Genomic DNA, 22,130 nt, shown 5'->3' with positions numbered 1-22,130 from the left:
TGTACTGGGGTGAATGTATGACATTGTTCTACATTCTGTCCATCAACTGTGTTTTTTGTAATTTTCACCCCGAGTGGGCTGGGTATGCTCAGACGTGAGTCCCAGGCTCTCCACACCACTGGAGTCAAGCTATCCAGGCTGAATGAAGGCTGATAGCCAGAAACCAGTCCTTGGATGCTTGATTCCGGTCTGGGAAAGACAGGGCTTGGCAGTTCGGACTGGACTTTTCCCATGAGGCAAAGGGTCAGAGCTGATTTGCATATAGCCAGTGTCTAACCCAGGGTGGTGTGGAGTGAAAAAAACGATGGATTTAGGCCCAGATCCTTGTACTGGGGTGAATGTATGACATTGTTCTACATTCTGTCCATCAACTGTGTTTTTTGTAATTTTCACCCCGAGTGGGCTGGGTATGCTCAGACGTGAGTCCCAGGCTCTCCACACCACTGGAGTCAAGCTATCCAGGCTGAATGAAGGCTGATAGCCAGAAACCGGTCCTTGGATGCTTGATTCCGGTCTGGGAAAGACAGGGCTTGGCAGTTCGGACTGGACTTTTCCCATGAGGCAAAGGGTCAGAGCTGATTTGCATATAGCCAGTGTCTAACCCAGGGTGGTGTGGAGTGAAAAAAACGATGGATTTAGGCCCAGATCCTTGTACTGGGGTGAATGTAAGACATTGTTCTACATTCTGTCCATCAACTGTGTTTTTTGTGACATCCAACGTGCAGCAATGGGATAATTTCAGCGAAATTTCTGGGAATGACTTGAGACCGAATGGTAGCACCTTGTACTGGTAATGTTTGTTTCCTACAACAAACCTCAAGTACTTGCGATGCTGCAGAGCAATCGGAATGTGAAAGTATGCATCTTGCAGATCCACCGAACACATCCAATCTCCGGCTTGAAGATGGGGGCATATTTGGTGAAGAGCTAACATGCGGAACTTTTCTCTGACGATGACTTTGTTTAGGAGACTCAGATCGAGTATGGGTCTGAACTTGTCCTCCTGATCTTTTTTGGGGACAAGAAAGTATCTGGAGTAGACTCCTTTTCCTCTTTGAGAGGGAGGAACTTCCTCTATAGCTCTTTTTTGTAGCAGAACTTTCCCCTCTCTCCGGAGCAAGCTGAGCTGGTGAGGGCAAGAGTTCTTTGGAGGAATGTTCTTCGGAAGCGCACGGAAACGTAGCCTGTATCCATTGCGCAGTATATTCAGCACCCACTGATCCTTTGTGATGCTGACCCACTCTGCCAGGTATTGTGAAGCACTTCCTCCCACTGGAGTGGGCAACGGCATCAGAGGAAGCCACTGCTCAGGCCTTTCCTCCTCTCGTGGTGGTAGAGGACAGCTGGTGACCTCCTCTACCCCTGTTTGGTTTGCTTCGAAACTGGGATTTTCCCTGGTTCTTATTTTGGGACCACTGAGGGGTTTGAACCCTCTGTTGAGCCCCTCTGCCCTTGTTGGTCTTAAAGCGGCGTTTGAATTTTTCTTTTTTTCTCCAAACCCACCGCTTTTACCGTATCCAGCTCTGTCTTCATACGAGTCATCTCTTCGTCAGCATGTTCTCCGAAGAGAGAGGAACCCGAAAAAGGAAGATTAAGGATGCGATGCTGATCATCCGGCTTCAGCCCTGTGAGGCGCAACCAAGCTGACCTCCTGGCACAAACCCCATGTGAGTAGGAATGTGCCGCAAGCACTGCACCGTCTGCTGCTGTGCTTATCAACTGATTCGCCACCAGACATCCTTCTGTCATAGTTTCTTCGAAGACCTTCTGGTCCTCCTTTGGCAGCTTGGACTTGACCTTTCCATGGAGTCCCACAAGGCTCGGTCGTATCTACCCAGCAGTGCGGCCGCACTGGAGCCCTTCAGCGTGGAGGCAGCTGAATTACAAACCTTACGACCCCACGAGTACTGTGATTAACTGTCCTTATCTGGTGGGACTGAAGAGGAAGCAGCAACTGCATGCGTCTTCCTTGCCGCTGCCACTATCACAGAGTCTGCTGGAGGGTCAGATTTTACAAAAAGTGGGTCCGAAGAAGCTGGTTTGTATTTCTTCTGTATGCTGGCTGGCACCGCTCTGATGGTTGCTGGAGTTAGGAAAACGTCCTTGACAGGGTCCATAATCCCCGGGACTAAAGGCAGCAGTGGACGATAGATAGATTTTTTGTGCAAAGTCTCAAAAATTACTGTCGTAGTAACCTGGGGGACAGACATTTCAATGCTCAGCTTCTGAGCTCCTCTTTGTAGGACATCTAGATAAGTGCCGATGTCATCCACTGGAGAGGATCTAGAAGTAGGACTATCCATCAGCGTGGGAGAGTAATCCCTCTTGGAAGACCTGGTAGAAGAGGTAGATGGAGTAGACGGAGTTCTTCGACGTCTACGGTGAGCACCGTGCCTCCTCTCACGTGACCTTCTAGGGTGCTCTTCCCTTCTAGGAGAGCGAGATCTGTCCGGGTCTTCTCTTCTGGGCGGATCTTCTCTTCTGGGAGATCGAGATCTAATCGGATCTTCCCTTCTGGGAGAGTGAGATCTGGTTGGTCTTCTAACAGGCGATTTGTCTGCTTGGCGCATGGGAGGACTACGCCTCTCCACTTCATCCACCAATCTCTGGAGAGGATATCTGTGCTGCGGACTGACATACTCGTGCATACGTTTAATAGTCCCTGACTCTCGCCAATGGTCCAATGACTTGTACCATCTGGGTGACAGTATGACCTCCGCAGCCGAAGGATCTGGCTGACGCACAGGAGATCCGAGGACAGGACTTCTGGATCTTGAAGATGTTGTTGAGGAGCCAGAAGACTGTGAAGTGGAATGACGAGAAGCTGACTCCGTAACCATGATCACAGAGTTCCTCGACGACGATCGAGCTCTTTCTGAATGTCTCGACGTCGAGCGTTATGGCGTCGTATGTCTTTTTCTTGACGCCGAATGCCCCCGGGGAGTCGGCGGGTCCATCAATCTCGACTTCGAATACCTCGACGGCGATCGATGCGAGGACTTACGGCCTCTCGACGGCGAACGGCGATGACCAGCCTTCGGCGGAGCCCTCTCTCTCGATGTCGAACAGCGATGACCAGCCGTCGACGGAGCTCTCTCTCTCGATGCCGAACGGCGATGACCAGCCTTCGACAGAGCCCTCTCTCTCGACGTCGAACGGTGATGACCAGCCGTCGACGGAGCCCTCTCTCTCGATGTCGAATGTCTGTGCGACGACGGCGGAGGGGTATTGGTCACCCTCGATGCCGAACTTCGACGTAAAATCGACGGAGACTGCGTCCTCGACGCCGATCGATGTTTTGTTTTCGACGGCGAAGAGGTCTTGGTCCTCGACGCCGAACGTCGTTTCTTTGACGACGGCGGAGGGGTAACACTTCTCGACGCCGGTCGTCGCTTGGATGACGACGGCGGAGGAGTGACCTCCCTCGACGCCGATTGTCGCCAGGTTGACGACAGCGGAGGGGCCTTGGATCTCGACACCGACCGTCGCCCGGTTGACGGCGGCGGAGTCACATTTCTCGACGCCGATCGTCGCCCGGTTGACGACGGCGGAGGGGATTTCGATGACGGAGCTGGATCCTTCAACGTCGTCGACGTACCTGGTCTTTTTTTTGACGGCGAGCCCGCCGTCGACTGTAGTTTTGAAGATAAATGACCCACCGGTGGCTCTTTCCTCTGCGCCAAGCCTGACGCTGAAGCTGAAGGATGTGAAGGCTTCTCTTTGGAAGATGTTCTAGCCTTCTTGGAACCCTTCTTCACCGGAGACCTTCCCCTGGATGACCTGTGAGCCAGGCCATAAATGCAAATTCTCTCCCTGTCTTTGAGAGTTCTTCCTGACAGGTGCTCGCAGTGAGGACAGGTGCCTGGATCATGTTCTTCAGGCAGACACAGGATAAAAACGTCGTGGTTGTCTGATTTTTCTTTCTTGTTGCCACAAGAAGGACATTTGTCAAAAAGTGAAGGTACTCTCAGCAGAAAATGCTCACTAAACTGACTAAAAAAGACAGTTCCTTACTTGACTAGTTGTAAAATGTCAAAGTAAGTAGAAAAAGTTGTCAAGATGAAGTCATTTTCTGTCAGAAAAACAGAAATTAGTGGAGCTGTGTTACCAGGATCCTTCCTGAAGGAGCCGGAAAGAACAACTGACCTAACTGTCACCCCTGAGGCATGATGGGATACCGGGGGTCATGGGTGCCTTAAAGGCACGGTGTCAGTTTTTTGTATACAGCTACAGGTTAACTTTTCAGTCTTTTTAGACTGTGTGTTTGCAATGCAGCCTGGGAGCTTTCTATGCTTTCAGGGAGTTATAAGAATTTCTACTGATGTCTAAGCAATAAAACAGTTTCTAAACAATCTTTGGTGTTGTTTCTCATGTTTCTAATGCATATTATTCATGTATGGTGGAAATTCTTCACAGTATATTTCAGCTCTGATGTGATTTGGCTGCTATTACATGTTTTTATATATATATGTATATATATATATATATATGTATATATATATATATATATATATATATATATATGAGTATATATATGTGGGGCACATATAATATAGTGTTTCCGGGGTCCCGCGCATGGGCTGGAATATTCTAATGCTTATGACTATTGATGAGGATCCCCTGGAAGAGAAACATATATAGATAAAAGTAGTAAATCATAAATATTTTAACATATAACATTAATATAATGTAAATTAAATATGTTGAAGTGATATTTAGAAATATATATAAAAATTAGTTAATTTAAACACACACCTATATATGTAAGTGTATTTTTATATAAACATGTATCATGTAAAATTATTTTACAAAATATTAATTTTATGTATATTATAATTTTCTAATTGTTTTAAAATGTATAACTACATATACAAAAAAAGCAATGTAAAAAAACAACAAAAACAAAAATATTGCCAATTCAATTATACATAAGAAGTAAACAAACAAAAAGACATTTTACTAAAACTATCTTAAAAATTACATACATTTATATAGATATAAAAAATATTAAATGAAATACACAAGCACATAATATAGATAGAAACAATCTAAAAAAACGATTAAACTCTAGAAATAAAAAATAAACTATTCCTACTCCAATCTATTCAAGAGTAGGGAATGCATTTGACTCAGGAGGGGTAACATGTACTATTCTCACTCCAGTAGGTGCAACAGTAGGGAAAGCTTTGGACTCAGGAAGGGTAACATTTACTGTTGGCACTGCAGTAGAGAAAGCATTGTACTCAGGAAGAGTAAAATGTACTATTCCCACTCCTGTCTGTGTAAAAGTAGGGAAAGTATTGGACACTAGCAGGGTCGGACTGGCTACCGTGTGTTGTGGTGTGCTGCCAAGCTGGGGACTGATTTCACTGCAGTGGGAGCTGATTTCGTTGATGGGGACCTGCGTGTGCTTCTATATAATCAAAGCAAAATGAAAGGTTTTAAGCACACGCAGGTCCATATCACCGAAATCAGACTCCAGCTTGGCAGCCAACCAAAACGCCGGGTAGCCAGACAAGCCCAGGACACTGGAGGGGTAAAGTTTACTATTCCCTCTCTAGTAGGTGCAACAGTAGGGAAGGTTTTGAACTCCAGATTTACAATCCAACTCCAGTCTGTGCAACAGCAGAAAAACGGCAGACACCAAAGAGGTCAAATTCAGTATTCCCATAACAATCTATGCAACAGTACGGAAAGCAGTGGACTCCGGAGGGGTAAAATGTACTATTCCCACTCTAATCTGTGCAACAGAAGAGAGAGAGTAGCTCACCTCAAACAAATAACATAATTGAACACTCTATTAAATGACCAAAAATATGAATATAAAAATTATAGGTCTAAATCTTAACAAAAACTAAACAAATAACAAGTATTGCCATTTTTAATAATTATTATCAATTAAAACAAATATTCATTCAGTTAAAATACCATACTATATTCTCACAAACATCACAACCAACAATTAAAATGTAATTGAAGTAAAAAAATGCATTATTAAATAACTTCCCACCCCATTCTCCTACAAACACAACAAAACACACCTAATATATAAACACATAAAAATAAATAATTACATTTTGTACAAAGTAAGTATAAATCAATTAAATATTTCAATTAAAATTAATTATTACTTAACTTTCCATCCTATTCCTCTACGAACGAATGAACACACACCTTAAATATAACTTAACAAATAAGATAATTTCACAATTTACATAATTACCAATTAGAATATTATTACTTAATTATAAATACATACATTATTTCTTAAATACCTTCACACCCATACACTAAAAACCCAACAGCCCACAACTAAAATAAATCTTAACAATTATAATAATTACACAATTTACATAATTATCAATTAAACAATACATTTTTATTCAAATGAATTATTTATTATAATGAATGTACTTTCCAACGTTTAACCCTACAAATCCCACAACCTCCCCTAATATAAAAATGTAAAAATAAAATCAACATTTACATCATTATCAATCATATATTTAATTTTCATTAAAAATAATTTGCTAATTACAATAATTCACTTCCCACCCTTTAGCCCTAAAAATGCCACATCCTGCACCTAAAATAAACGTAAAAAATTAATGATTTACACAATGTACATACAATTAGCAAATAAATAATTTTGAAGTTAATTTTTAATTAATTATAATTAATTTACTTCCCACCCTATACCGCTACAATCCCCACAACCTGCTATGACACTAAAAAATAAAATAACAATTAAATTACATTCAAAAGCAACTACAAATGTACATATTAACAATAATTATACAAACTATAACATATACAATTAAAACATATGACAAAAAGTTACTTATCTGTAACTTTTGTTCTCCAGGATTGAAATCTTTCATAGATTCACATGCTTGAATTATTCCCCGTTGTCGAGAGACCCCGGCATATCAAAATATCAATGCACAGTTAATACAAACAAGAAACCAGACCTCGTTCCATTTCAGCTTTGTAACCTTTATCCATTGTTTTGTAAAAGAGACCAAAAATAGGTCCCAACCAATCAGGACTTGTAACCCTCTAGAACACTCAAGAGAGAACCTTCGGACCTTCAGATTCTCACAGCACCTGTGCAAGAGATACACATGCAAAAATCCAAATGGTGAACCTCTCAGGGGAGGAGGGGAGGATAGTCGAAAGGAAGGAGGGGTGAAGGAGAGAACTCAATTACTGAAACAGGTTCCTCAGCACCGCTTGGCCCACTGCTGCGTCACTGTACACTGCGGCATCCAAGCAGTAATTCTTGTTAAAGGTATGGGTACTATTCCATGTTGCAGCTTTGCAGATGTCCTAGATAGGTAAATCAGCAAACAGAGCAGTTGACGCAGATACCGCGCTTGTAGAATGGGCACCCACCAGCGCACGCAGAGGTTTTCTTGCAGATTGATGGCAATATTGAATAGCACTTGAGATCCAACGTGCATTACTCTGCTTTGATAGGGGATATCCTTTCCGAGGGGCACTGAAGGCCACAAAAAGCTGGGTTGATTTGCAAATGGCTTTAGTTCTTCGAAGATGGAATTCAAGACAACGCTGTACATCTAGCAAATTAAGGGCTCTTTCTGCTGCAGTTGTCGGTTGTGGAAAGAAGGTTCTGAAGATATAAGGTTTGAAGTGAAAGTCAGACTGAACTTTGGGGATGAATTTAGGGTTGGTACGAAGGACTACTCTGTCATCCCTAAATTGTAGAAAAGGTTCTTGGATAGTCAGAGCCTAAATTTCACTGACCCTCCTTACTGAAGTCAACGCTAGAAGCTGGGCAACTTTCCATGAATGGAACTTGAGGTCAGCTTTATGTATAGTTTCGAAAGGATGTTTGATGTGACAGGACTATGTTAAGATGCCAGAGAGGTGGCGGAGGCTGTACAGGTGGTAAGACTCTAAATAGTTCTCTCATGAATTGTTTAATGATCCTTGCTGACCATAATGATGGTCTCGAAGATGCCCTTCTAAACTAAGATACTGTAGCCAAATGGACTTTAATAGAGGCGTGCGCTAATATGAAGTTTTCCGAAAAGCAGGATGTAGGGAAGAATTTCATGAAGTGAGGAAGAGAAAGGATGGAGGTTGGATTCCTGACATCAAACACAGAATCTCTTCCATTTAATTTGGTATGTTTTATTAGGGCTTTTTGACATAGAATTAGAAAGAATATCCTTACATTCAGACGGGATATTTAGCTACTCAAATTTAAGATCTTCAGAAACCATGCGGCTAATCAAAGCTATTTGGGATCTGGATGCAGCACTTGTCCCTGGGCGGTCATCAGAAGGGATGGAATGGGATGTAAGAGGATGGGTTGTCTCTCCGAAAGTAGGAAAAGTTCTGTGTACCAATGTTGATGTGGCCATGATAAGGATATTAGGATCATCCTGCAGGGTTTTGCCTTAATCTTCATCAGCAGTCTTAGCAGGAAGGGAATCAGCAGAAAAGCGTAGGCAAAGATGCTGGACCATGCCATTAAAAGCTCATTCCCACAAGATCCCAGATGGTGATGCCAACTTGCGAAGTACCAGCATTTCTTGTTCTCTCGAGTGGCAAACAGATCTACAGTTGGTTCACCCCACTGGATAAAGATGCTGTATCCTGATGCAATCCCATTAGTGGCAGGATGACTTGAGCCTGCTTAGTGTGTCTGCTGTTGTGTTCTGATCGCCCGGAAGATGCTCTGCTTTAAAAGAGATCTCATTTTGGTTCTCCCATTCCCAGATGCACTGAGCCTCAAGGGAGGGAGGGTGAGATCTGGGGCCGCCTTGTTTTTTGACATAATGCATTGCGGCTGTGATATCTGTTCAGACTAACACCTCAGAGTTCTTTATCTTTGGAAGGGATGCCTGCAATGCCGATCGTACTGCCCGGAGCTCCAGTAAGTTGATGTGGAAATACCACCGCTGCTGCCGACGGCTACTGACCTGGAGATCTTGCAGAAAAGCTCCATATCCTTGCAGGGAGGCATTAGTGGTGATTATGAGAAGAAATTGAGTGGTGAGAAAAGAGAGACTGATTGAAATATTTTTTCTCCGGGTCCACCAAGAGATGGCTTTGACCATTGCGGGTGTGATAGTTATGACGTCTTCGAAAGTACCAACTACTTCATGCCATTGCAAGTCTTGCTCTTCCTGTAGAGGATTCATGTGTAGCCGGCAGTCGCCGGTAGAAGGGAATAAGAGGGTTGAAAGATGACATTGTTCCCAGGAGAGACCTTTAGCGGCAAACTGAAAGTGACTTTTTTCTTATGAATAACTGAGCTAGCGATATTAATTTCACCTGTTTTTCGAGAGATGGAAATGCCTTGTTGAGTGTAGTGCCTAGAATCGCTCCTAAAAAGGTGATGATTTTAGAAAGGCTTTGATCAGCCAGTCATCCTGGTAGGTAAACACTTGATGATGTTGTCTCCTTAGAAAGGCTACCACTGGAGCCAGGCATTTGGTGAATATTCTTGGAGCCGATTTCAGGCCAAATGCAAGTACCTTGAATTGACAGTGGCTCCAGGCTACAGAAAATCGTAGATACCTTCTGTGGAAGGAATGGATGGGGACGTGAAAATATGTGTCTTGTAAGTTGAGAGTGGCCATGTAATCTGCTGAGTTTAGAAGTAACAAAAGGTCCGGCAATGTGACCATGCGGTAGGTCTGAAAATTTTCTGTAGCAAAAAGAAACGGGAACAGAACCCCTTACCTATCTGTGACCCCGAAACCGGTTCTATTGCTCCCTTCTGGAGCATAAAAAGAACTTCCAAACGCAGGACATGTAGGTGTTTTACCTCTTGCTGACCTGGTGGAGTGCATGGTGGAATTTGAAGGAACTTCGGGGTATGGCCGAACTGGATAAGGCTGAGGACCCAACAGTCCGTTGTTATTTTTTGCCACTGTTGAAGTTGCAACATCATTTTCCCCCTAAGATAACCTGTGGAGGAGTGGGAAAAGATATAGTCGGAGCCTGGAATTTGTCATTGGCGACATGAGGAATCATTTCCTTGTTGCCCTGTTCTCCCTCTAGCAGTAGATTGGGAGTATGCCGCAGATTGTGGTTGACGCTGGGTATACTGTGGTCGATATGGCTGAGAAGAGAATGTGTAAGAGGGATATCGATATTGTTGGTATCCAACTCTGTAGGATGGAAGTCCTCTTCCTTGCACTCTACTAAAGAGAGCCTTTCAGTATTATAGAATCCCCAGTGACTTGGCAGTGTCGGTGCCTTTCTTCATATCCTGAAGCGTCTCATCGATATGTTTCCCGAATAAGGCCTCTCTATCGAATGAAAGGTCGAAGATTTTGTTCTGTACTTCCGGTCTAAAAGGCATAGCCCTGAGCCATCCTTGACGGAGTAATACTGCTGCACCTCCCAGCGATTTAAATGCTGTAGTAGCAATATCCATTGCACATTCGATAACCTCTGAGGATGCTTTTTCTCCTTTCTGGAGAATCTTCCTGCTTCTGTCTTATTATTATTATTATTATTATTAAAAAATGTTATAGAGCGCGTAGTCACCCTAAGGTATCCCAGCGCTGAAGATCCCTACTTCTGTGGGTTCGGCGTCGGAGAGGGGGGAGGACAAGATTCAGAAGGGGAGGGTTAAAAATTACGGAAACAGATGGGCTTTGAGCCGTTTCCTGAATCGTAGGTAATTGGGTTCTTTTCTCAGGTCTCGGGGAAGAGCATTCCAGAGGCGTGCAGTATGGACCGAGAAGCGTCTTCCACCCGAGCGGGCTTTCTTGAATCTGGGCAGGATGATAAGGGATTCAGTGTCTGATCGAAGGGATCTGGAGGCTTTGTAGGGCTTTATGAATTTCCTAAGAATAGGAGGGCCTTGATTCTGCAGTAGCTTATGCGCTAGGCAAAGGACTTTGAAAATCACACGTTCCCTCACTGGGAGCCAGTGGAGGAGCTTCAGAGCAGGTTTGGCTGAAGCTCTGGCCGGGGTGTTGGTGAGGATCCGGGCCGCCGCATTCTGGATTTTCTGAAGTTTATTTAAGGTTGCTTCAGGTGCGCCCAGGTAGACTGCATTACTGTAGTCGAGCCTGGAGAGTATGAGGCCCTGAACAAGAAGTCTTTGGGATATGGGTGGAAGTAGGGGCAGGATCTTTCTCATAGATTTCAGTAGTCCGAAGCAGGTACCGGCTACTTTTTTTGCCTGCGTGGTGAATGAAAGATCAGTTTCGATCAATACTCCCAGGCTTTTTACTTCCTGTTTTGGGTCAGGGGGAAGACCCAGACAGGGTGGCCAGGCGTCCAGGGGGAAGGTGAGTCCTTTCTGACCCAGAAGGAGGATTTCCGTCTTTGATCCATTCAGCTTTAAATCTGAATTGTTCATCCACCCTTGTACATGCGTTAAGCAGTTGAATAGGTCCGCCGGTTGTTTACTAGGGTGGGAGAGGGAGACGACAAGTTGTGTGTCGTCCGCATAACTGATGATGCTCACTCCGAACGGGGTGACGATCTCCTCCAATGGAGCCATGTATATGTTAAACAATGTGGGGCTCAGGGAGGAGCCCTGGGGTACCCCACATTGGAGGGGTGTTTCGGAGGAGCAGGTGTTATTTTCCCATATCTGAAAGGATCATTGGGCCAGAAAGGAGGAGAGCCAGGATAGAGCAGTACCTTCTACTCCTACCTTTTTGAGCCGGTTGATCAGGAGTTGGTGATTGACGGTGTCGAAGGCCGCACTTAAGTCGAGGAGGATCACTGCCACTGATCCCCCTTTGTCTAATAGTGCCCTGGCCTCCTCCACCGCCGCCAGGAGGGCGATGTCAGTGCCCTGACCTGGACGAAAACCAGTCTGCGAATTTTTTAGCAGATTATTTGATTCCAGGAACTGGGAAAGTTTCTTGTTCACCAGTTTCTCGGCGATCTTGCTGGTCCCAGGGAGGAGGGATATTGGTCTGTAATTAGCCAATTCCACTGGGTCCAGGGAGGGTTTCTTTAGGAGCGCTTTTACAACTGCTGCTTTCCAGCTCGGGGGGACGATTCCCTGTTGAAAAGACGCATTAATCAAATGGGTGAGGGGGGGGATGATAATGGGAGCTACTTCCTTGAGGAACCGCAGCGGTGCGGGGTCCCTAGGGGATCCGCTTTTGATAGTTTTTAGCGTGTTCTCGACTTCTTCGATAGATATTTGCCCCCAAGAAGTCAGTTTGGGGGAAATCAAAGTGTTGAGAGGGTCGCCAATGTCGCTCAGGTTAGATGGAGGGATGGAGTTCAGGATTTTTTGAATTTTTTCTTGGAAAAAGCTGGCTAGCTGATGGCATTTTTCCTGATCTGCTTTGGGGTCTGGGGGGTTTCTGGAGGTGGGAACGGGGACGTTGAGAAGGTCCTTCAGGATGGTATAAGTTTCTTTACTAGAGCAGGCGGCTTTTTCAATTCTTACTGTCATCATCATCATCGCTGTTGTCTCCATCACTGCTGCCATCGTCGAAGATGATGTTGTCAGCGGGATAAGCGACGGCGTTGAATGTGAAGCTATTGATGACAATGGTGCCATCGGCAATGCTGTCGACAGTGGAGCGCCACTTGCCTTCTGTTTAGACAATGACAATTGGTGGACATCACTGCTCATCGACGACAAAGATTTTTTTGTCTACTGTGTCGATGATGAAGTTTACGTCAACGGTTTTTCCTCAGGAGGAACAGAGGAAGGCTTTCTAAAAGAATGCCTGCCTTGAGGAGGTGTTGAAGTCTCAGAAAATGCCTTTTTTGCCTTACTGTCCTCAGATGAATGTTCTTTTCTCTCCTTTACAGTTTTGGGAGGGCATTTAGATAGATTACACCTATGAGATCCAGGAGAGGTCTTTTTGAAGACTCTCTTTGGACGCTAGCTGGATGAATGAGTGTGAAGTGATCGTCCCCTCTAATGAGACCTCTTAGATGATGAAGAAGACACATCGTCAACTCGGTCCTGGCTTTTAGTTTTTGAAGCCAAATAAGGAGCCACTCACAATCTCTTAATGTATTGTTTGAAAAGGTACAACATACTTTACAATCTTTGGCCTTATGACTGGGATACAGGCAATAGATGCAGTCACTGTGAGGACTGTCTGTATAAAGCCTCTTCTTAAAGCTGGAGGCACAGGCTCTGAAGCGACTCCTTTTCTCCTTGTAAGTCATGACAAACTCAGAAAAAGACAAAACAATACTGAAATAGATGGTATGACAGTTAAAGATGGTTGAATGAAGGAAAAGGTTTCATTTTAAAACTTCTAAAGTAGTTGAAGAAGCTGAGCAGAGCTCAGTGGAGACTACCTATCACTAAGTGCGGTAAAAAATCTGAAGGTCTGAAGGTTCTCTCTGGAGTGTTCTAGAGGGTGAGAAGTTTTGATTGGTTAGGGCCTATTTTTTTTTTTTTTTATTACAAAACAATGGAGATAAGTTACAAAGCTGCAATGGGCCTATGCCTGTTTTCTGGTTTGTATTAACTTTGCATAGCTATTTTGATATACCGGATACTCCCATCTCGACAACGGGGAATGATTGAAGCATATGAATCTATGAAAGTTCAAATACTGGAGTAAACTAAAATCCATAAACCTAATTTGAGAACAATATTTTATACAACTATATTTTTGTAAATGGTATTAAAACATTAACATTTTTAACATTGATACTGAGTACCTTAGAATATCAATATTCTTGTCAACAATATTCCTGCATCACAATATTTGATGATCACGATATTAAAATCTCGATATTTCTGCGTCTTGATATTTTTAACTAGATATTTTGTCCGAATACCCGGTTCCATCAACCACAATTTCAGACAATTTCTTACATCTGAAGCAACATGGATGAATCAAATTAATTTGAAGCTTAATTCAGATAAAGCTGAGTTACTCATCTTAGGCCCAAACCCTCAGATTTGGAATAATGATTGGTAGCCTTGTGAATTAGGTCCACCTCCTACTCTAGTTCAAGCAGTATGAAATCTAGCAGTGCAATTTGATTCTCACCTGTCTTTCATTTCACAAATTCAAAATGTCATAGCTACCTGCTTTGGTTATTAAAAACCCTATGTAAGATTCTCAGATTTTTACCTTTTACTGCTAGGAAGATGGTAATTCACACCATAAACACCTCCAGACTTGACTATTTTAATACCCTTTACTTTGGGCTGCCAAAACTTGTGTTGGCAGATTTCAGCGTATTCAGAATGCAGCCTCTAGGCTTCTATTTAACATTCTGAGGCCCTGTTCAATATCAAATTGTTTAAAATATCTAATTTGGCTGCCAATTACAAAATAAGTTCAGTTTATATAGATATCCCACACTCATAGAGCAGTTTTCAAACAAGGCATACTAGTCATCAGAACATCTTCTCATTCAATGTCCCCGCAAGATGTTTAAGATCATCGAATAAATTTGTCTTGCAACACCAGAGATATCATCATATGATGAATGGCAGCTCTTTGGCCATGGTATTAGGGGCCAAGCTATAGAATAACTTACCTTTATTGCTTCTGACATCCTCAACCCGCTGTTTTTTTCTGAAACATCTGAAAACTTGGTTATTCACTCATAAGGTTGTGTCCTTTTGCTGGATCACTGAAGTAGAATTGTGGTTTTAAAACTTTGAAGCTCTTTTCTTAGCAAGTGATGTACTTTATAAAATAATGTTTCTATTTCATTTCACAGCCACAAGTTCGCTATGAAATGACCGGAGCACATTTACAAACCCCCTTGCATGATACCCAATGTTTCCCACATAGGCCATAAAGAGCCTAATTACCTTATCAAGGACAAGAAACACAAAGTAATACGATACTAAAAAAGTGCTCCTTTCTTTTGTTGTCTAAGGTGTCCTAGATACTGAAGCCTAGAATCACAGTTTTTTTTCCTGGATACTGAAGCCTAGAATCACGTTTTTTTTTCCTGCCCACACAATCCTCTCCATCTGTTCTTGTTACTTCAGGGACCAATAGCAACATAGGAAGTGAGGGTTAAAGTGAGTTTCACTAGGAAGAAAAGTAAGTAAAGTGAGGAGAGGAGTTGGCCTAATGGCTAGGGCGGTCGACCTCGAATCTGGGGAACTGGGTTCGAGTCTCGGCAATGACGCTGAACATCCTGTGATTCTGGGCAAATCACTTAATCTCCCTGTGCCTAACAAAAATGAATGTGTCCTCATGTAATGCAACTGGTGCTAGGTAAAGCGCTCTGATACCCGATTCGGGTCAAGTTTGCGTTATATATTACTCTGTAAAAAAATAAAAGTGACAAATGTGCGACATTGGTAGCTTTCTCCGAAGGTGGGATTAGGAAGCAGTACGTTCACAGTAGAATGTTCAAGATGGTCTAATAGAGCCTGCTGCCTGAGGACCAACAATTTTTGCAGCATGCACCTGGTATCAGATGTACCCTACCGTTCACCCAGTATGAATACACCACACATACTGAGCTTCAGTATATGACGAAGGCAAGAGACTGGGGATCTGGACAACTAACAGCCAATATCCCTTCAGCAACACAATATAAAAATGTTATACTCATGTAATATTAATCAGCTGGTTTTAGGACGGGTCACTGTAAATTCTGGGTTGATGAGTTATTAGTCAGTCTCACTCAGAACAGGTTCGAGTTGGATCAGAGCCCAAACAAACAGAAAAGCAGAAGGATGGAAAACTTGCAGAGGACTTGTATGGATTTTCAGTTCACCACTGTGAAACAGAGGGAAAGCCAGAATACGTGGCAGTTTAGGATGGCATAGTATTTGCAGGCCATGCAGAGGACTTGCCTCTCATTAATGGAGTTAAACTTTTCTGACTTTGGGAGTGCAATGAAATAATCAAACTCCTTTACTCCCTGTACCTCAACCTCTCATGATGGTTATATAGAGCACATTTCAAATGTTTCTATATGTTTCCCCAACACATTCTTTATTAGGACCACAAGTTCCACAGCAAGGGGGTAAGGTTGGTAAAATCATTTCATTGTCGGCTTATGGGAGGCAGAAAGTTGCTTGTTGAGAGACAACATGCATCTTATTTACATGAAGAGAATATACTCAGTGCTGAGAGAGACTCAACAGCAGTGCACCTATGTGGTTATACTTGTTGACTTTGTAGTAGTCCGAGTACTGGCTCTATCAAATCAGTGCTACACTATTTGTTTTTTTAAACAAAGTATTCAAGTATACACAAGTATTTAACGTCAACTACTTTTAAGAATAACATATTTTGAAATTGAATTACGCAGGATATATTTGTGATCCACTGTCTCTGTGTTGTAAAGAAATTAAACTCAAATGATGATGTTATTATCACCCAAGCAGGCTTTTAGTCATATTGAATATAAACTTGCCACACACAGCTACGAAGACATCTGAAAAAAAACACAGACTGAAATCTGGCTAGTCATATGAGTTCAATTTTTAATAAATAGCAAAGTTTTCTTCCTGCTGTGATGAGACCTGAATGAAGAGTCCCAATTATAATGAGTTGGTGTTTTGCTTAAGGGGACCTATGCAAGGATTCTATTTTGATAAGATCACCTTATGTTTCAGTTGGCACTTTGTGTCACCAGGTTACAGCGTTTCCAGTTTTGGCCTTTGCTTTCACAAATCATTGTTTTCAAGTGTTTTGGTGTAGTCTGATTTCTTTAATTGAACTATACCAGAATTAATAATTCCAGACTGCACTGACTAGCTATAAAAAAAGGTATGCTGATAACATGGTGCCTTTTAGTAATCCTATATCTGATCCTGGTACATTTACATACCTTTGTAAGTAAAAGCGCCTACATAATTGTAGAAGAGTAAACAGCTAGACTTGTACAGATTCTAATCATCGTAATCATTAGCCTCCGCTGCAGCTGTGGGAGATTTTGAGTCGCATGAGAGAGTTCCATAAAGGGCCTCCCAAGTTGTGGTGTCTTGGCCCATGGTGTAATGGAGCGGCAATAACTTTGAAACAATCCAACATTTAGGGACCATTAGACCTAAGAGTTGCTGCTTAAGATGGAAATTGCTATTGAGCCAGTTATAGCATTACCAGCCTTATGTCACACTATCACAGGGGTTGTGACCCAAAAAGTATTTACTCTTATGCGCAAAAGCACTTTTACGATTTGGAAAATTCTGTCGACTGCACACAACAATGGCAATAACTGGCATAAACATTTCCATGCAATTTTGAGTAAACATTTCTATTAAAAATATTAGAATATTAAGGAGACATTTCATCTCAAACTACCTACATGTACAGTCCATCTGGTTTTTAGCTAAATCAAAGCCAGGCCTACATTCACAGGCAACCCCAATCTTAGGTGTTTCCCGACAGATATGCGCACACCCATGGTCTTTGTTCATGCAATTCATGCCATCTGAAATAAAAAATAAAAAAAATAAACATGTACAAAATTAGGTTTCAATTGGACTTCAAACTACTTGTAAATTGCACTGGATGCACATTTGAATTTTTAAATAAAGGCATTGTATTATACTTAAAGCAGAAATCAAGGTTTTGTATTTCGATTGGTACAACACATTTTTGAAAAACAATTTACTATTATTATCCATAGGATGATATTATATAATTAGCTATCTGATCAGCAGGCTATTTCCCTCACAGCAGTGGCATGAAGCAAAATGATGCTTGAGCTCAATGGGGCCCCCTGAACGGTTGCCTCCCATGCAGGGGCCTGCTCGAGAAAAGCAGAGTTGTTTTCCCGAGTGTTAAACTATTTCCTAGTCTATGCTATTGCACGCTTTCTGCAATTGATACAATGGCATGGCTTGGTGGAGGGGGGGCTCCCTATGAGGTCCATTTTTAGTACAGATACACGCCCCGTTTGAATTATGAGATTGGCAGGACCAGGATAAGAGCCTGAAGGATCCGGGTCCACCACCAGAAGAGCCTTTCACCTTCATCCTGCAAAACCTTTCCTTCGCCAGCCTCCTCTTGTTCTACCATTTCCATCCTGCAAAACCTTTCCTTCGCCAGCCTCCTCTTGCCCTACCATTTCCTTTTCTGATTCCCATAGTGCATACTTCCATCCCCAATGCATTAACCCTGTTGGTGTATGGAAACAGGCCAAGTAGTGCTCGTTTCCGCCTGTGAAGTTTCTCTTTCGCTTGAGTGGGTTGGGATGCATCATGGAGGCTATAGCAGGTCTGTGGTGTTCACTTGGTCATGCAGTATAAGGAAAAGAGGGCAGAGCCGAGGGCATGGGCTGTATTTGTGGACTTCGAGGATTAGCGTTCATCAGATGTGCGTTATTTCCACAGGTAATATTGTTTTCCCATTCTTTTCAATTTGTAGTGCTATTTTGTGTAGCTAAACATCTATGTTTATGCTGCATAGAAGTATGATTATTTCAAAAGCTTCTATTAATTTCCTAATTGTAACTTTGCAGGAGTAATATCAGTCGAGTGCATATGCCCTCATGTAAGGGGGGTTGGACACAAACTCCTTCTAGTAGATGGAAAATCCATCCAAAACTGGTTAATTGCATCCAGGTCAGGATTCCTGCTTAAGCATCAGTGGAAATATACACGTGGAAATACTTCTGCACATAGATTTCGCTAGTTGAATTTTTATTTCTAAAATACAATGTAAGGGCTTACTGTTTTAGAGACTGCATATTACAAATACTTTACAAAGGTAAACAACTTCACTAATAGACATAAGGCGTATTCAGTGTGAGTGTGACTTTATCTCAATACATAGACTTACACAGTTCTATCCTAGTTCTGGTTATATACCTTTGTTTAGCCCCAATATACGTGGCAAAGTAAAGTAGATATAAACCAAAGATACCAGAGAGTAATATGCTATTTATCATTGTAAGAGAGAAGATGCTCCATGATTCGCAATAGGTTGGCTGCCCTTTCGCTCTTCTCACAGTATAGATAATTATACAAACAAGGAACCCATAAAAGTGATTGGGCATTTGGGCTAGTCACCTCGCTGGCAAAGGATAGCCATTAATAGCTAGTTACAAGGTCTCTTGTTACTGTAGTTACACGCCTCTTCCGAATTATGATATTAGCCGGAACGCTACAGGCAGACCGGTTTCATTTCATCTGGAGATTCCCACTGCTGAAATGTATTTATTTATTTATTTAGCGATTTGTATAGCGCCTGGTGACCCAAGGGCATCCCCGCGCTGTAAAAAGGCTGATATCCATTGAGGGAAGGGAAGGGAGGAGGGACATTTATTTCGGGAATAGGTGCGTTTTCAGTTTTTTACGAAAAACCAGGTAACTGGATTCCAGTCTGAGGGTGCGTGGGAGGGAGTTCCATCCCATGGCCGCTTGAACCGAGAATCGTCGTCCTCCTGTGCGTGTCCTTTTGGATTTGGGGATGTTGGCTAAGCAGATGAAACTTCTTGGTGTAACTGAAAAAAATGAGGAATTGACATGGAATTGAATCGAAATTAACGATTCCGAAGTAATTTCTAAGGACATCTAGAGGGTCCTACTTGTAACCTCGTGAGATGTGGCCTAACGGAGAGAGCAGCATACTTGGGAACAAGAAAACCAGGTTGCAGCTGTCGACTCAACAACTTGTGATTTTAGGCAAAATCAGTGATATCAATAGCTACTGGGTCGGGGGCTGGAGTTACTAGACCCTTAACCAGCATCCTCCATCCAAATAGCAACTCATGAGCTTCACTGAACTTCTATTCTATAACCAGGCAAGTTCAAAAATGTAATCCAGAGGTGGGACAGCTTACAAGCCTTAGAATGTAAGGAGACAAAAAGCAAATCCTGGCCCAAAAGTGAGTTAGGGAGTTTGACTATTTATTTGACTTCCATAAAAAACTGAATGCTATTTGTACTTTGACTGACTTAAGCAACTGCCTAATTTGAAAATAGGTCATCTTATTTTTTATATTGACATAAGCTATCTAACACCTAAGGCAAAGATCCCATTCAAATATAAATTTACCTTAACAATTGCGACACTACTTCAAGCTAAATGAATTCTCAGATGTGAACACAGTTTTTTTAGTGAGGTGTTTGAAGAATGTTTGTTAAGTAGACCTGTATGTAATAAGACTTTAAATTAAATGAAATCCAGTATTTGTAAAGCGCACAATTACCTGAGGGTGTCAAGGCGCTGGGGGACGTTGGGAAGATTAAGCGAGCTATTGCCCAGAGTCACATGGTGCTGGACTAACCTGCTGCAGTCACCGGGGATCGAACCATAAAGCCTGTGCTCCAGAGTCAGGCATCCTGGCCGCTGCGCCACACCTCGTATGTACGTTTTAGGCACCCACAAGCCTCTGAGAAGCATACCAGTAATTTCAGTGGGTTAACTTCTTTGTTGTGGAGTTTTATTTTGTAATTTGGTTGTAGCTTCATTAAGAGGCTAGTAAAACACTGACCAGAGATTATCACTATGTATCCTAACTGTAAAATGTATCTGCTTAATAATATACAATATGTAGCCAGTAAAACAACTACTACACAACAAGTTTTGCAAATAACCAAATCATTCTATTCCCATTTTTAGGATAATGAATTTGATAAAAACGCCAGAATTAGAAACGTAGCCTGCAACCACCTTTACACTATTCCAGCTCGCCTCGACTTTTATGATGCCATTGATATAACCAGGCCACGCCCAACTTGTGTGATGCATGTACATTTTGTAAGTAAGTAACAAATATATTGTTGGTAAAGCCAGATCATTACAATACAATTTTAAAACACAAAAAACATTTCCCATAGTAAAACAATCCATGTTTCATCATGTCTGAGTACCCATAGCAATAGGAAACATGCCAAAGAAGCCCCCAAGCATGGAGGCAATGAAAGATAAACAAGATAGTATTTGAGACCGTGTTGAAGTGGTAACAGTTTAAAAGCATGGTAATGAGTAGGGTTCCTTAAACACAGTATGGTGTGATCATGAAGAAACGTACTACTTAAACCACAATCAGTGCATCCAAGGAGAGAGGCAAAGTACTTGAAAAGCCGAAATCTGCCATAAAACAACGCCAAGAAATTCCAGAAGGCATACAAAGAACTGAGGAAGCAAAGAGGTGAATTAGAAGAAGCTCTACTTACAATCGGCTCCATGCCATTAAATTATAAAAAGTCTTGAAGTTTCTAAGTGTTTTCAGACAAGACGGACTTTGTTTCCTTGTTGAAATTGAGTATTACTTTGTACTATCTTTTATAACTTTGATGCTACCTATGTGTAATGCATCTAGCTTTTATCTATGTATACTTTTATGGTTGTTTTAAACACACCAAATAACGTTTTCAAAATCGAAATTGGTCAAAGCGGCTAAAAAAAAAAGGAAAGAAGTAACTATCGGTTTTCGGACAAATAGCACATAATCTGTGCTAATTACACAGTGGTCGGCAAATTGGTCCATAATCTGCGCTATTTACTCAGCGGCTAGATTATGTACTATGTGACACATGACCACATAAATAGCAGGAAGGAGTTCTGTATTTAGCCAGACATGAAAAAAAACCAGGGTGGTGGCCATCTTGAAACTGTGATGCTGGAAATGTGTGGAACATCTGAAATGAAGTGCATGTACAATGTAACAAAAAGTATTTAGAATAGTACCTACATGAATTAGGAACAAGCATTTACAATGCAACGGTCTCGCCTTTGCAAAAGTTAGAGCTATTGGCATTGTAAATGACAAACCTTTTATTAATGTGTTGGTTTTGAAAACAGATAAATAAATGTCATTGTCATTTACAATGCCAATAGCTTAATCTCTCGCAAATGCGAGACCTATTGCATTTGCACAAAAACACACAGAGAGCCACACAAATAGAGCCACACACACACACACACACACACACACACAGAGAGCCACACACACACACAAAGAGCCACACACACACACAGAGACACACACACAGAGCCACACACACACAGAGCCACACACACACACACAGAGCCACACACACACACAGAGCCACACACACACACACATAGCCACACACACACACAGAGTCACACACACACACAGAGTCACACTGTGGCACTTCGGGGTCGCCCGGGGCTTGGACCTTAGGTAAGAGGGGGGACGGGGCTGCTGCGTTGGGTAATACCCCCTCAAGGAGACTCACAGACACCGGGGTTCTGGGTAACGCTGGTTTTATTAACTTAAAAGTGCGTTTGCGGTTTATG

The 22,130-nt window shown here is 42.4% G+C and overlaps 1 protein-coding gene across 4 annotated transcripts in view; it reads right to left on the bottom strand.

The window, feature by feature from the left end:
* Nucleotides 1-22,130, bottom strand: part of SCUBE1 (signal peptide, CUB domain and EGF like domain containing 1) — a 2,199,864-nt gene that overhangs the window by 1,583,765 nt on the left and 593,969 nt on the right. For all 4 annotated transcript variants that reach the window (XM_078673869.1, XM_078673871.1, XM_078673868.1 and 1 more), the window contains exon 5: nucleotides 17,221-17,346. In XM_078673869.1, coding sequence (XP_078529995.1) covers nucleotides 17,221-17,346 — 126 coding nt within the window. The remainder of the gene's footprint in view (nucleotides 1-17,220; nucleotides 17,347-22,130) is intronic.

The sequence above is a fragment of the Lissotriton helveticus genome, chromosome 1_1, assembly GCF_964261635.1.
Source record: "Lissotriton helveticus chromosome 1_1, aLisHel1.1, whole genome shotgun sequence".
In the NCBI taxonomy this organism is placed as follows: Eukaryota; Metazoa; Chordata; class Amphibia; order Caudata; family Salamandridae; genus Lissotriton; species Lissotriton helveticus.
Note: the sequence above shows the minus strand (reverse complement) of the source record. Positions and strands in the feature narration are given on the sequence as shown.